The 13,235-nt window shown below is 34.3% G+C and overlaps 2 protein-coding genes across 2 annotated transcripts; both read right to left on the bottom strand.

Annotated features, from left to right (window-relative positions):
* Positions 1–1,027: 1,027 nt before the first annotated feature.
* Positions 1,028–8,050, bottom strand: ddx55 (DEAD (Asp-Glu-Ala-Asp) box polypeptide 55). The gene is made up of 14 exons (XM_059545353.1): positions 7,817–8,050; positions 7,684–7,734; positions 7,144–7,230; positions 6,956–7,047; positions 6,818–6,880; positions 6,587–6,736; positions 5,451–5,640; positions 5,180–5,262; positions 4,191–4,322; positions 4,011–4,103; positions 3,000–3,114; positions 2,643–2,811; positions 2,278–2,564; positions 1,028–1,394 (listed from the first exon to the last, which is right to left on the bottom strand). The coding sequence occupies exons 1-14, from the start codon at positions 7,922–7,924 to the stop codon at positions 1,221–1,223; spliced, it is 1,794 nt and encodes a 597-aa protein (XP_059401336.1). The 5' UTR covers positions 7,925–8,050; the 3' UTR covers positions 1,028–1,220.
* A 773-nt stretch (positions 8,051–8,823) lies between these two features.
* Positions 8,824–12,845, bottom strand: LOC132132238 (transmembrane emp24 domain-containing protein 2-like). The gene is made up of 4 exons (XM_059544574.1): positions 12,524–12,845; positions 11,741–11,933; positions 10,406–10,513; positions 8,824–9,659 (listed from the first exon to the last, which is right to left on the bottom strand). The coding sequence occupies exons 1-4, from the start codon at positions 12,701–12,703 to the stop codon at positions 9,535–9,537; spliced, it is 606 nt and encodes a 201-aa protein (XP_059400557.1). The 5' UTR covers positions 12,704–12,845; the 3' UTR covers positions 8,824–9,534.
* Positions 12,846–13,235: the final 390 nt, after the last annotated feature.

Genomic DNA, 13,235 nt, shown 5'->3' with positions numbered 1-13,235 from the left:
TCAGTCCAAAAATATTTCATGATGAGGAAAAAAACATATAAGTCGCATTTATTTAGAACCAAGAACCAAGAGAAAACATTACCGTCTACAGCCGCGAGAGGGCGCTCTATGTCTTCAGTGTACTGTAGACTACAGGAGCACTGAGCAGCATAGAGCGCCCTCTCGCGGCTGTAGAGGGTAATGTTTTCTATTCGTTCATTTCTCTCGGTTCATGTCAAATTAATTTTGATAAATAAGTTGCACCTGACTATAAGTCGCAAGACCAGCCAAACTATGAAAAAAAGTGCGACTTATAGTCCGGAAAATACGGTAATAAAATATTTTATTTAAAAATAAAAGCAATTAGATTACAATAGTGTAAAAATATAAATTGTTTAAAAAATAAAATAATTTAAAAATAATTTTATTTAAAAAATAAAATTAAGTTCTAATAAAATAAGAAAACAAATAACTAAATTAAGAATCTGCCAGTAAAGTGCTTTAAGTTGAAAATGTTTACTATGTAATAACGTATTAATCTCCAAATGATATTTCGATTTATTTTGACTTTAAACAGGAGCCAGGAGTCATGTGTGTCATTCAGTGTCAACGTAAAAGACACAAGTGCAGTGTGTGTATATATATATATATATTTAATATAAAAAAATTAAATTAATAAAATATTTAAAAATAAAAGCAATTATATAACAATAGTATGAAAATATAAATTGTTTAAAAAATAATGTATTTTAAAAATAAAATTATAATAAAATAAGAAAACAAATAAATAAATAAAGAATCTGCCAGTAAAGTGCTATTCGTAGAAAATGTTAACTATGTAGTAAAAAATTTATTAATTTCCAAATAATATTTAGATTCATTTTCTTTTTTTTTTTTTTTACAGTAAAATTGGGGTGGTTGCCAAACATGATCTTTTTACATTTATTTTATTTGGGCACTATTGGTAACAGGAAATATATCGATCATATATGTATAATCATATATTAAAAAAAGAGAAAACTTAAAAACTCTTAAATTTCCCATAGAAATCTTTATTTTATATATTTGGACATTGATGTATATGACTGATAGTTAATACAAAAGCACATTTGTAATGAATGCATCCTCCTTGTACAGTACACAGACAAACATCATGAAAATAACACTGCTGATACAGCATATTTGCATATTTAAGTCAAATGACAGTCAATTTAGGTGCATATGGCCTCGGAAATGACAGTTCACTCTCCGTCTCCATCAGAACCGTCCACTTCTGCTCGTTTGGGACGAGAGCTGCCCGCTGAACTCAAGTGCTTGTCAAAGTCCTCTTCACTGATCTTCCCCTTCTTGAGTTTCTTCAGCAGACGCGTGTCATTTAAAAGCTCATTGAAGTCTTCGTCATCAACATCTGATTCCTGGAACCACACAAATATAGCATTGAGACTTTATGGAGTAGCCTATTCACTCTATTTAGAGCAGTTAACACTGTTTTCTATAGTTAAAAATATCCCAACTGGGATTTTAAAGGAATACTTCAGCCCCAAAATTTCTGAAAATGTACTTTCTTTCATGCCATCCAAGATTAGGATGAGTTTGTTTCTTCATCAGATTTAGAGAAATGTAGCATTGCATCAGTGTCTCATCAGTGTAGTGAATGGGTGCCGTCAGAATGAGAGTCCAAACAGCTGATAAAACATCACAATAATCCACAGCACTCCAGTCCATCAGTTAATGTCTTGTGAAGACAAAAGCTGCATTTTTTGTAAGAAACTAATTTATTGTTAAGGCGTTTTAACTTCAAACGGTTCCTTCTGACCAAAAGTTGAGTCCTCTATCCATAATAATAATTTCAACAGTAAAAAAAGTAATCTTATCTGAATCAGGAGAGAAATTTGCATGGATCAAACACTGAAAACAGTCCAAAACAGTTCTAAATAAATATGCGGGTGGATTTTGATGTGGATTATGAACTTATATTTTGGTCATAAATAACAGTTTAAAGTTAAAAACGTCTTAATGATGGATTTGTTTCTTACAAAAACACAGATGTTGGCTTCACAAGACATTAACTGATGGACTGGAGTACTGTGGATTATTGTGATGTTTTTATCAGCTCTCATTCTGACGGCACCCATTCACTGCAGAGCATCCATTGATGAGACACTGATGCAATGCTACATTTCTCCAAATCTGATGAAGAAAAACAAACTTATCTACATCTTGGATGGTTTGACGGGGAGTACATTTTAAGTATATTTGACCAATTCTTTACTGTTTCACAAAAAAAGACTAACATACATCATCCAGTTTTCTTTTGGAAGCTTTCCTTTTCTTTTTATCCTTCTTGTTCTTCTGCTTCGACCAGGCTTTGTTCTTAATGAAGTTCTTCTTCATCGGCATCTCTTTTTCTTTCAGCTCCGCCAGTCTTTTTTGTCTCTGTTTCTCCCTGTTTTTATCTTTAAACCGGATGGTGTCGGTGTTGATGGCCTCCGGTTTAAAGTCTGGGAAGGTCTTTCCTCTCAGTTCAGGCATTTTGGGCAAACGGAGGAGAGCAAAGCCACGGGCCAGAGCAGCAAAATCCAGGTCTGTACAAGTAGAAGTCATTTTAATCCGCTGAATAATCTTTATGCATCTTATGAAAGGTTTAAAGTGAAGTCACTCACCTTTAATGCGGAATATCAGACTACACTCGTGTTTGGCGTACGCCTGCACACACGACACAAAGGCTTTCATGCCCTTCTCAAACATCGCTCTGTCGCCTAAAGCCATCGCCTTCAGTTTAGGCAGAACATCAACCACATCTTTCACTGGAGGATATGGCTGAAGTGGACACTATTTGGGGACAAGAAGAACAAAACTATTTTACCCACTTAAACTCAAACACATTACTCAAAAAAAAAAAAAAAATAGAGAGAATGCAGCTAAATGCATGAATTAAATGTATTTTTATTTGATTATTTATAAATGCCATAAAAACTCCATCTCATTTGTATATGAAATTAAGTTTCTCTCTGACTTACCTTTTGATTAATGGACAAGAAATTAACATACGACTCTTCCATTGGCAGAAGAAAGACGAGTGCATTGCCTTGGTTTCCGATGCGTGCGGTTCTTCCACACCGATGCACAAAGGAACTAATGGAAGGAGCATTAAATCTGATTAGAAAAATGTGCAATATGCATAAGATATGCAAATAATGTCACCTTAAAACAGTAGTATTATCCAATATTATTTATATAAAATTACAGTATTTATGTAATATACATTTAGATTTTAGTAATTTTGTTATGTGCTTGTCATTCGTTTTTGCTTATCTTTCGTATTTCTATATAACTTTAATTTATTTCAGTCATTTGAATTTAAACATCTACATTGTTTCAGTTTTGCATCTAATATTTATGTTTAGCTTTATTTCAATACCGAAAAACATTTTTTTAAATTAGTTTTGGTTAACAATAACACCTATCTGAAATGCACTGATTAAAATCAAAGTCCTTAGAATAATAATGTTTTACTATGTAAACAGATTCAAATATTTTGTATTTTTACTGATACTGATTAAAATAAAAGCAGAAGATGACATGAAGCATTTCATAATTATGGTTAAGCACAGTTATATGCCTATATAATAAATTGTTTTATTTCTTCAGTTTAATATGTTGCTAGAGTCAGGAGTAACCTTGAAAAAGATATTGTTTTTTTGGTATATTATATTAGTAAAGTAGTGCTTATCTACATACTCTCAATGCATATTTTATCAGCTTTTTGGCTGGAATGAAATTTTATGTACTGTCCTTATCTAAAAAAAATACAATAAATAAATATCTATGTATGTTGAAGTTTAAAACTGAATGTTAGGGGTTTGTTTGATTCATAAAGTACGAGTAACATGAATAGAAGGACTTGTAGGCACTGTAACACCAGCATAAAATAAATGATGTAATAAACTATTCCAAGCCTTAGTGAAAGTAGTAAAGACTCAAAGGTACATGCTTCTGAGCTCAAGTGTGTTGATGAATGTCCTGGTCACCTTGCACTGCTCGGTGGGTCGTACTGAAGCACCCAGTTCACTTCTGGTATGTCGATGCCTCTGGCCATGACGTCTGTGCACACGAGAATCCCACTGCACACATGCATAATGCATTTATTCGTACGCTTGATCTTTAACTTCCTCTTTGGAAATAGCTAGAAAGGCATCACATTGCATTACCTCTTTAGTGCCCGGAAGTCTGCAAAGATCTTGTTTCGTTTATGCTTCATCTTCCCGTGGATGCAGTGGATGCTGACGTTCTTGATCAAGACTTCCAGGGCTTTACCGAAGTACTCTACACAGGCACAGGTGCTGTGGATACAGAGAACAATATCCTTTACACTAATGAGTGTGTAGAAAGATTTACACTACTGACCAGAAGTTCAAATAAATTACGATTTTTATTATTTTGTTATGTTTTTGTAAAAAGCCTCTTATGCCCAACAAGGCTTTTATTTGATAGAGATTTTAATTTTTTTTTATCTCAAGTATCTGAAACCGTAAAACCCGTAATATTGTGAAATATTACAATTTAAAATAACTTTTCCATTTGAAAATAATGTATAATGCTATTTATTTTTCAGCATCATTACTCCAGTCTTCAGTGTCACATGATCTTCAGAAATCATTCTAATATGATGATTTGCTGCTCAAGAAACATCTCTGATTATCAATTTTGAAAATTAGTTTTTTTTTTATTGTGATTCAAAGGTTTGGGGTAAGTTTGTCTTTAAATAAAAAAAGAAAATGCTTTTATTTGGCAAGTATGCATTCAATTGGTCAAAAGTGAAAAAAAAATTATAATTTTACAAAGCTGTTCTTTTGAATTTTCTAATATAAGAATTCTGGAAAAAAAAGTCACCAGGGGTGAAAACTTTTCAGCACTGACAATAATCAAAAATTAATCAGTATATTAGAAAGATTTCTGAAGATCATGTGACACTGAATACTTTAGAAATGATGCTGAAAATACAGAAATAAATTACATTTTACAATATAGTCAGTTTATGTATAATTTGTTTTTTCATTTGTAATCATATAAAAAAAAGATTTCACTTTATTTTGATCAAATAAATGCAGCCTTAGTGAGCAGAAGAGACTTCTTTCTAAAACATTCAAAAGAATCCTAATGATTCCAAACGTATCGTGGCAAAATCAGTCTAACAAACCTGAAGAACACGAGCTGCTTCTCATGTTTGTGCTGCCTGAGAAACGCCACCAAAGCGTTGAACTTCTCCTCAGCCCGACAGATCTGCACAGCGTGGATAAAACATTCACAAAAATAACCCCCACCAAAAAACTGGGAATTAGTTCAGACAAGTTAATACTGCCAACTCAACTCGTTCATAATGAGAATGTGAATTAAAGGTCTCATAAAAAATCTCATAATTAACAGAGCAGCTATGATGTGCATGAGTGAATGAGTCCGTGCTGACTCACGGTGTAATAATTGCTGAGTCTGGCTGGTGTTTTCTGCACGCTTGAGGCCGCCACACCTTTCTCCTTCACTGTGATTCTCACAGGGTTGCGCAGACCAGCCCTCACCAACTTCTCCAGCTCTTGAGTCTGTGTGGCCGAGAAAAGCCCTGTGCGCCGCTGCTTGGGTAAATACCCCAGAATAGTGTTTAAACTGTGGAGGCCAAGAAAAAAGGCTGCATTAGCTCTTTAACCCAAGGTTATTCTTAACTTTGAGTTGTTTTCATAACTTGTGATGCTGGCGGTCCTCTTCAGTGAATGGGTGCCGTCAGAATGAGCGTCCAAACAGCTGATAAAAACATCACAATAACCCACAGCACTCCAGTCCATCAGTTAATATCTTGAGAAGACAAAAGCTGTGTGTTTGTAAGAAACAAATCTATCAAGGCCTTTTAAATTCATAACAAAATAAGAGTCCATAAAGCATAATACTTCTTTCTCTAATGAAAAAGTTGTGAATCAGGATTATTGTGATGTTTTTATCAGCTGTTTGGACTCTCATTCTGACGGCACCCATTCACTGCAGAGCATCCATTGGTGAGACACTGATGCAATGCTACATTTCTCCAAATCTGCTGAAGAAACACCTTCATCTCGGATGACCTGAGAGTGAGTACATTTTCAGCAGGTTTTCATGTTTGGGTGAACTATTCCTTTAAATGTACTATATTTTAGGTCAATAATATTTTTATTATCAATAATGTCTTACATTTATTTTGAGGGGACTTCAACATAGTAAACAATTTACACCTCTATATTTATTTCTTTAAAAACATTAAAACTAGAAACATTAAAAACTAAAACATTAAAAATAGAGCAAATATATTCAAAAACGAATGGAGACTAGTGCTATACTTATTGAATAATCTCGTAAAACCATGGTATACCCACTATATACAGAGATTGTTATTTCATGTGTGAATATGCTAATTATGCATGTTTAAACACCCAATGCATATTATTATTATTACAAAAGTGATGCAGACTCAATAGAAAGTGTGCTTCAGCTGCCAAGCAATGTAAAACTAAATGTTTTATTGCATACTATTTTAAATGTTTTCTGATTGTTATCTGACAGGCTGATGATTGGAGATCATTACCTGGCTTCAAAGCCCATGTCAAGCAATCTGTCTGCTTCATCCAGGACAAGAACGTCTAAAGCCTTCACAGCGGTGGCCAAATCAAGCCCATCGGCCTTCCTCCTGAACATGTCCTCCAGTCGCCCAGGGGTCGCAATAAGGATATTAGCTCTACCAAGTGCACATAACATTGCATTTGTTACATTATAGTTTCCAGATTTAGTTTTAGAAAAGAGCAGTGCATATACTCACCCCTGAGTCTTAAACTTCTCTACGTCCTCGATAGGGTTGCTTCCACCAATTAAAAGAATCTGCCTAAATACAGACACATCATTTGTCAAATTTACAGGCTGATACTATCAGACAGTACAGAAGATGTTTTAATCTCACCTAAACTGAGGAAATCCCTGCAGAAATCGTCCCATCACCTCGCTGATCTGCAGAGCAAGTTCACGGGTGGGTGTTATGATCAACGCACCGACCTGAAAACACATTACAATAGAAATGAATGACACTGATGCAACGCAAGCATCTGATGAAGAAGAAGATAGTGTAAATGAAATGTATGAAATACAAACCTGCATCTTTTTTAACTTCTCTTCTCGTTTTAAGAGGATTTCTAATGCAGGAATCACAAATGCTAGGGTTTTCCCACTGCCAGTCACCTGAAATACATTAAATATTACGGTATACACTTTGGAATGATTCTGATTAATAATGTTTTTGAAAAAAAAAAGTCACATTTTTGGATGGTAGTATATCAAAGTTTTGACAAATGTGAGGCAGCAAAAACTTTTTGCAATATGGATAATAATGATAAATGTTTCTTAAGCAGTAAATCAGTATATTAGAATGATTTTTGAAGAATCACGTGAGACTGAAGACTGGTGGAATGATGCTGAGAAAATTCCGATATCATCGGAATAAATTATAATTTAATATGTACTCAAATTGAAAACAGTTGTTATAAATTGTAGAAATATTTCGGAATTTTTACTGTATTTTTAATTAAACATATGCAGCGCTGATGAGCACAAAAGACAAAAACAAAAAACTATTTGCAGAATGCAGACTGTTGTCGCGTTGATACAAAAATAAACATATGGTTAAATACTCACGGCTTCAGCAGCCACATCTTTATTACTCATAAAAAGAGGGATGCAGGCAGACTGAAATCGAGAAATAATAGTTAATACAATGCGAATAATATTATGTGAAACACGCGAGTTCAGCCAGCGGGAATACTAATACCTGAACAGGAGTCATATATGTAAATTTCAGCTCTTTAAGAGTCTGTAATATGCTGTCATGTAATTTAACTGGCAAACTCTCCCATTTTCCATCGCTAAAGTTCTCCATCGTTTATTAGTTTAGAAGAGTCTGATCCGTAAAAGTAAACACATGAGGAGAAGAAGTGCGCTACACGAAATACGCTCCGAACAGGAAACAAGCGGCAGCAACAAACGTTCCGCATCGCCTTCTGTAGGACACCGATATGAGAGATATAACACTGATTTTATATACTTTTTGTACTTTATGCAATATGTATGTAAAATATCCATAAATTGTAAAATGTATCATTTAATTTAATTAGCATATTAATGTGTTTTTGGGGCAAACCATATTGGAAAAAAAAGAAGTGTAATAATGGTAGAAATAACAAAGCAGCATTTTCATAATATCTCATATTTCATGGGAATATTGATCTATAGTTTCTTACCCTGTTGACTTGTGTTTTCCACAAATGCCTGATTAACATGATGTTTTTCCTGGTGTCATGCATGAAAACTATGCCTTGTTTTGTAACAAAAAGTCATATTAGGATTTGAAACACCATTATATTATCTGAGATATGTATTCATGGAGAAACAATTTGAAAATTTGTCTGATTTAAATAACTACATAACATTATCATTTTTCCGTAAGAGTGCTAAATTTGATAATTCTGTCAATATCAGAACAAGAGGGAGTGTTTAATGTCAAACCTCCAAACATTTGATATCTCTGAAAAGCATTAAATATGCTCTGTACAGGACAGAAATTCATTAAAATATGATATCTTCTACAGAGGACAAACATCAATGTCTGAGTCCCAGGATGATTTATTATACTGGACAATCAGTTATACATGATTAAATAATAATAATAAAAACACAAAATCTCAAATACATGGCAGTAAGACTGAGGCGGAAATGTTTCTGCAAGTTTCCATGTTGTGCATCCAAATCTACACAGTCACAGATGATAAAAAGGAGACATTTTAAGAACACGTTTCATGTTTATTAAATCAAATCCATATTTGACAAACATATTTATTGAACTTCAGAGGTTTATACAGTTTTATCATCAGTTCAACAGTAGCCTCTGCCAAATCCTTTAGCATTTTCTTTAATGTAAGAGTTGGTTTAGACAAAAAAAAAATGGTACAAAACTACAGAGTCCCTCCCGTGTGAAGAGACTGGAGATAGAGAAAGAAAAGAAACATTTATAAAACACCAGAAAATCTGCAAAAGCTTTACCAGAATCAGGTTTAAATATGTGCCTTGGAGGTCGTCAGCATGACTAAATGTGATCGTGAGCATGAAATGTGCTTCCATTCACTCTCAACATTGTTCATCATCTGATGGATTTATTACATAATGATAATTCCTTACAATCTTAAACCATGTTCACACCACATCATCACCTTATTCTCATAGTCATGTGCAATCGTAACAGTACTGAAAAAGAAATACCAAGCAAGAAAATAAAAAGACGTTGGGGCTAAAACAAACTCAACAAATTAACGATTCAAAATCGCACCCTTTACCAAACAAATAATAAAGAGATCTACGACTGGGGCAAATAAAGATCAAAACTAAGACTGGAGGACTAGCGAACCACCAGGTTCTTCCCATCTCTGTTGAATTGGAGATCCAATTCGTATAACTGGACTCGATGTGTTGATGTTGTGGAACACAGACAGGGTTTTATACGACTCTCCGCACTTCAAAGAATCTCTTCAGGTAGTAAATCTGTCCGAGGGTCATGGCCACCAGCACCAGAGCCTCAAAGAAGGACCACAGCACCACCCTGCTGTTCGTGTTGTCATTGACTAGAGGACACAGACACAATCAGACAGCAGGTTAATATACACAGGCTAAAAACAGATAAAGAATGAATTCAAAGAGTAATAATAGAATGTGCTTTACACACAAATAGGCATGTTTACACACACGAGGAATTTGTTTTCAGAAAAAAATAATCATAAATATTATATATATATTTTTCTTTCCCAAGTCAATTTAAATATGCATTTTAGCTAGACTCATGTCATGCTAAAATAAAAAATAAATAATTCCATATATATATATTCCAATGTCCATTTAAACAAATTTTTGTTCATATATATATATATATATACACACATACATACATATACATGTATATTATAGCTTGATTAATGAACAATTACATTTATGCATTTAGCAGACGCTTTTATCCAAGGCTATATATTTTTTTAACCAGTATGTGTGTTCCCTGGGAATCGAACCCACAACCTTTTGCGCTGCTAACAATTCTCTACCACTAATGCCAAAATGAAAATAATAATTAAAAAAACATAAAAAAAACATGCATATTAGAGCTGGGTTCATGTCAATGTAAAAAAAAAAAAAAAATTCTAAAGGCCATATAAATATCGACATTACAGCTGGATTCATGCAAAGCAAAAATTGAAGGGATTGAATAATAAAAAAATGCACATAGGTACACAGTTTTTAAAAACCCTGCAAAATAATAATTGCTCATTAAGTGTCAACCACAGCAGCGTTGGTGACATGATCCGAGCGGATGTCTTACTTGCGCGGTGTATTCTCTCTCGGACCTCCATGTATTCCTGCTCGTGTTTGACCGCCGTCATGGCCACCGCCAGCTCATTGATCATCTCCTCCAGCTTATTCTGATGAGCTGGAAATAAATCAATCGCAATTTACTCATAATGATCTTACCTACATTTCTACTTATGTAGCATGCAAATACAAAACCAGTTTTTACAAACAGCAGAAGAAAAGTTTGGAACCATCTGTGAGAAACAGCTTTAGTTTTTTGTTTCAATCAATAAAAACACTTTTGTATAAAGCATAAATGATAAATACCAGAATAGACTTCAGTTAAAAATCCAAAACAAGCAATGAGAACTTCAAAACAACCTCTTCTATGATAAAACACAGACATTCCTGTTATTTCTGTAAAACAAACTCCACACATAACTCTCTTTAGGATTCAGTGAAATCTTTATACACACAGATGCATATTTAAGTGCAGATGCAGTTAGACTAAAGCTCAACATGAACAGATGTTAAAATCATCCACTGAACTGTCTATTCCTACCATCCCAGGTGTCACCGCCTCCTGAACAGGGAAGAAAGTACATTACAGGCAAAAAACAACAACAAGTTAAATCAATTTCAGCACTGTATAAGTACTAAAAAAAAAAAAAATTATTATTAATAATTAAATAAAAAATATAGTCATTTCAGAATTGAGATACAATTATAGCTTCCATTTATTTGATTATTTTCCTAATTAAATTAACTAGTTCAAGTAATTTTATTGGTTACATTTTTGTGTTATATGTCTACAGTTGTGTTAATTTTACTGTCAGTTTTAATTATTGATGAGCTGAAAATAAATGAATAGCAATTTAAATCAATGATTATATCAACGCAAGCATTTCTGCATTTGCAGCATGTAAATTCAACGTTATAATTTTAACTTATTTTTAATTCGTTTTTATTTTAATATTTTTAATTTCAGCTAAAGTTTTAGTAATTGTTAGCTTAATTATTTTTTTTCTTTTAAATATGCCTATATAGTTTTTTTTAAAGCTAAAATTATTTACTTTTTTATATTTGAGTATAAGTTATTCATTTCAATCAATTATTTTTTACTATAATAACCCTGATATATAGAAATTAACAAATTGCAAGGCCACCAAAATATTTTAGAACTAGGCCGAAAACCTGACATTCATTATAGAAATTTCCACAAATATTTTATTTTCCATGACTTTTCCAGTTTCCCGAAAGATTCCTGGTTTTCCGAGACCCTGGGAACCCTACCATCTGGAGCCAAAGAGAGCACTCAATGGAAAACAAAGTTCCCAGAAACCCCTGGATCAGTTTTCACGCTCACCCTCTGTCTCCATGTCCTGTCCTTTGGGTGCCTCGCCGATGTCGATGGTGAACATCACAATCTTTGGGGTCATGGTGGACATCTTGTTGCTGAAGCAGAACTTGTAGATTCCGTCCATGTGAGCGGCTACAGAATACTTCCCGCTGGACTCCCGGTCTCCTTTATAGATCTGCTTCCCGTCCGGACCGGTTATCTGTTCAGGACAAACAATTTATATATATATACACACATGAGGTGAAGTACATCTGCAGGTGTCAAACTATCAACACATCTGTCCGAGTTAATATCTATGTGTGTGAGAGATATATCAATGTAAACACACACATATACATGCATTTATACACACACATTAAACACATACACAAATACTATATACACACACACACACACTTAACATTATACACACACAAACATTATATATACATGCACACACACAAAAGCACAGTACAGTATGGTTTATAGTAACAAGCAAACTATTGGATTATATATGATACCAGAAACAATAAACCACAGTAATACCACAGTATGTGTGTTTAACAACCATCTGGTGGAAGCAAAGGAAGAGCACCTCGAACCTTCTCTAAACGTTATCAAAACATAAAATACCTTACATTAAAACAATATACAATCTAGTGTGTAAGCATTGTTAAATCACTAACAGCCAGCAATGCACTTCCGGCTTCATGAACCATCTGGCGCGGGCAGCCCGCGACCCCCACCACAGCGGGCTAGGCTTAATTGTTAATGACATTTATGAACAGAAGAGGTGTTTTAGAAGCCCACCTCCACGTCGATGTCCAGAAATCCTCCCTCTGCGACCTCGAACATGAGGCCCATCTTCGTGCCCGAGTTGACGCTCTCATAGAAACACTCCTCCGCGTGAGCGTCGATGCTAACGAAATAGCCGCTCGCCGTGTAAGACATCGCGCTGAGGAGCACGACGAGTTCCGAGAGCGTAAACATGATCGGTGCGCTGTATTAATGGAGGATTAAACCCATAAAAGAGACTTTACTCCGCGCTGGACCGATAAAGGCGGAGACTTCGAAGCGCTAGCTGCGCTACCAATGATGCCACGTCAAGCTTTAGACGAGTCGTCCGAAGGGACAAACAGGTTACGAGGCCGGACGTGGTTCGCGTTTGCAAAATAAAAAAGTGTAAAGTTGTCAAAGCGCTGACAGATTGTTAATCGGATTTACCCTGTAAAACAGGTGACTGCAAGGTTTTAACAAAGACATTGACCTGACCTGAACTGTGTTTACACAAGTACAGAACGGATTTATTTGATTGATATATTTATACAGCATTATTTGAAAATTATTTTATTAAAAAGAACACAAACCTTACAATGCAACGCAGAGGGGAAAATGTAATTTTTCTTTGATAACGATGATTAAAATATTATTTATTTATTTATTGGTATTAATTACAATATATTAATTTAATATTATTATAAATGGACATATTATATAGAGAATATAGAAGTATAGAAACGTT

Source organism: Carassius carassius, chromosome 49 (assembly GCF_963082965.1).
Source record: "Carassius carassius chromosome 49, fCarCar2.1, whole genome shotgun sequence".
Lineage (NCBI taxonomy): Eukaryota > Metazoa > Chordata > Actinopteri > Cypriniformes > Cyprinidae > Carassius > Carassius carassius.
This window is presented reverse-complemented; position numbering and strand designations above follow the sequence as displayed.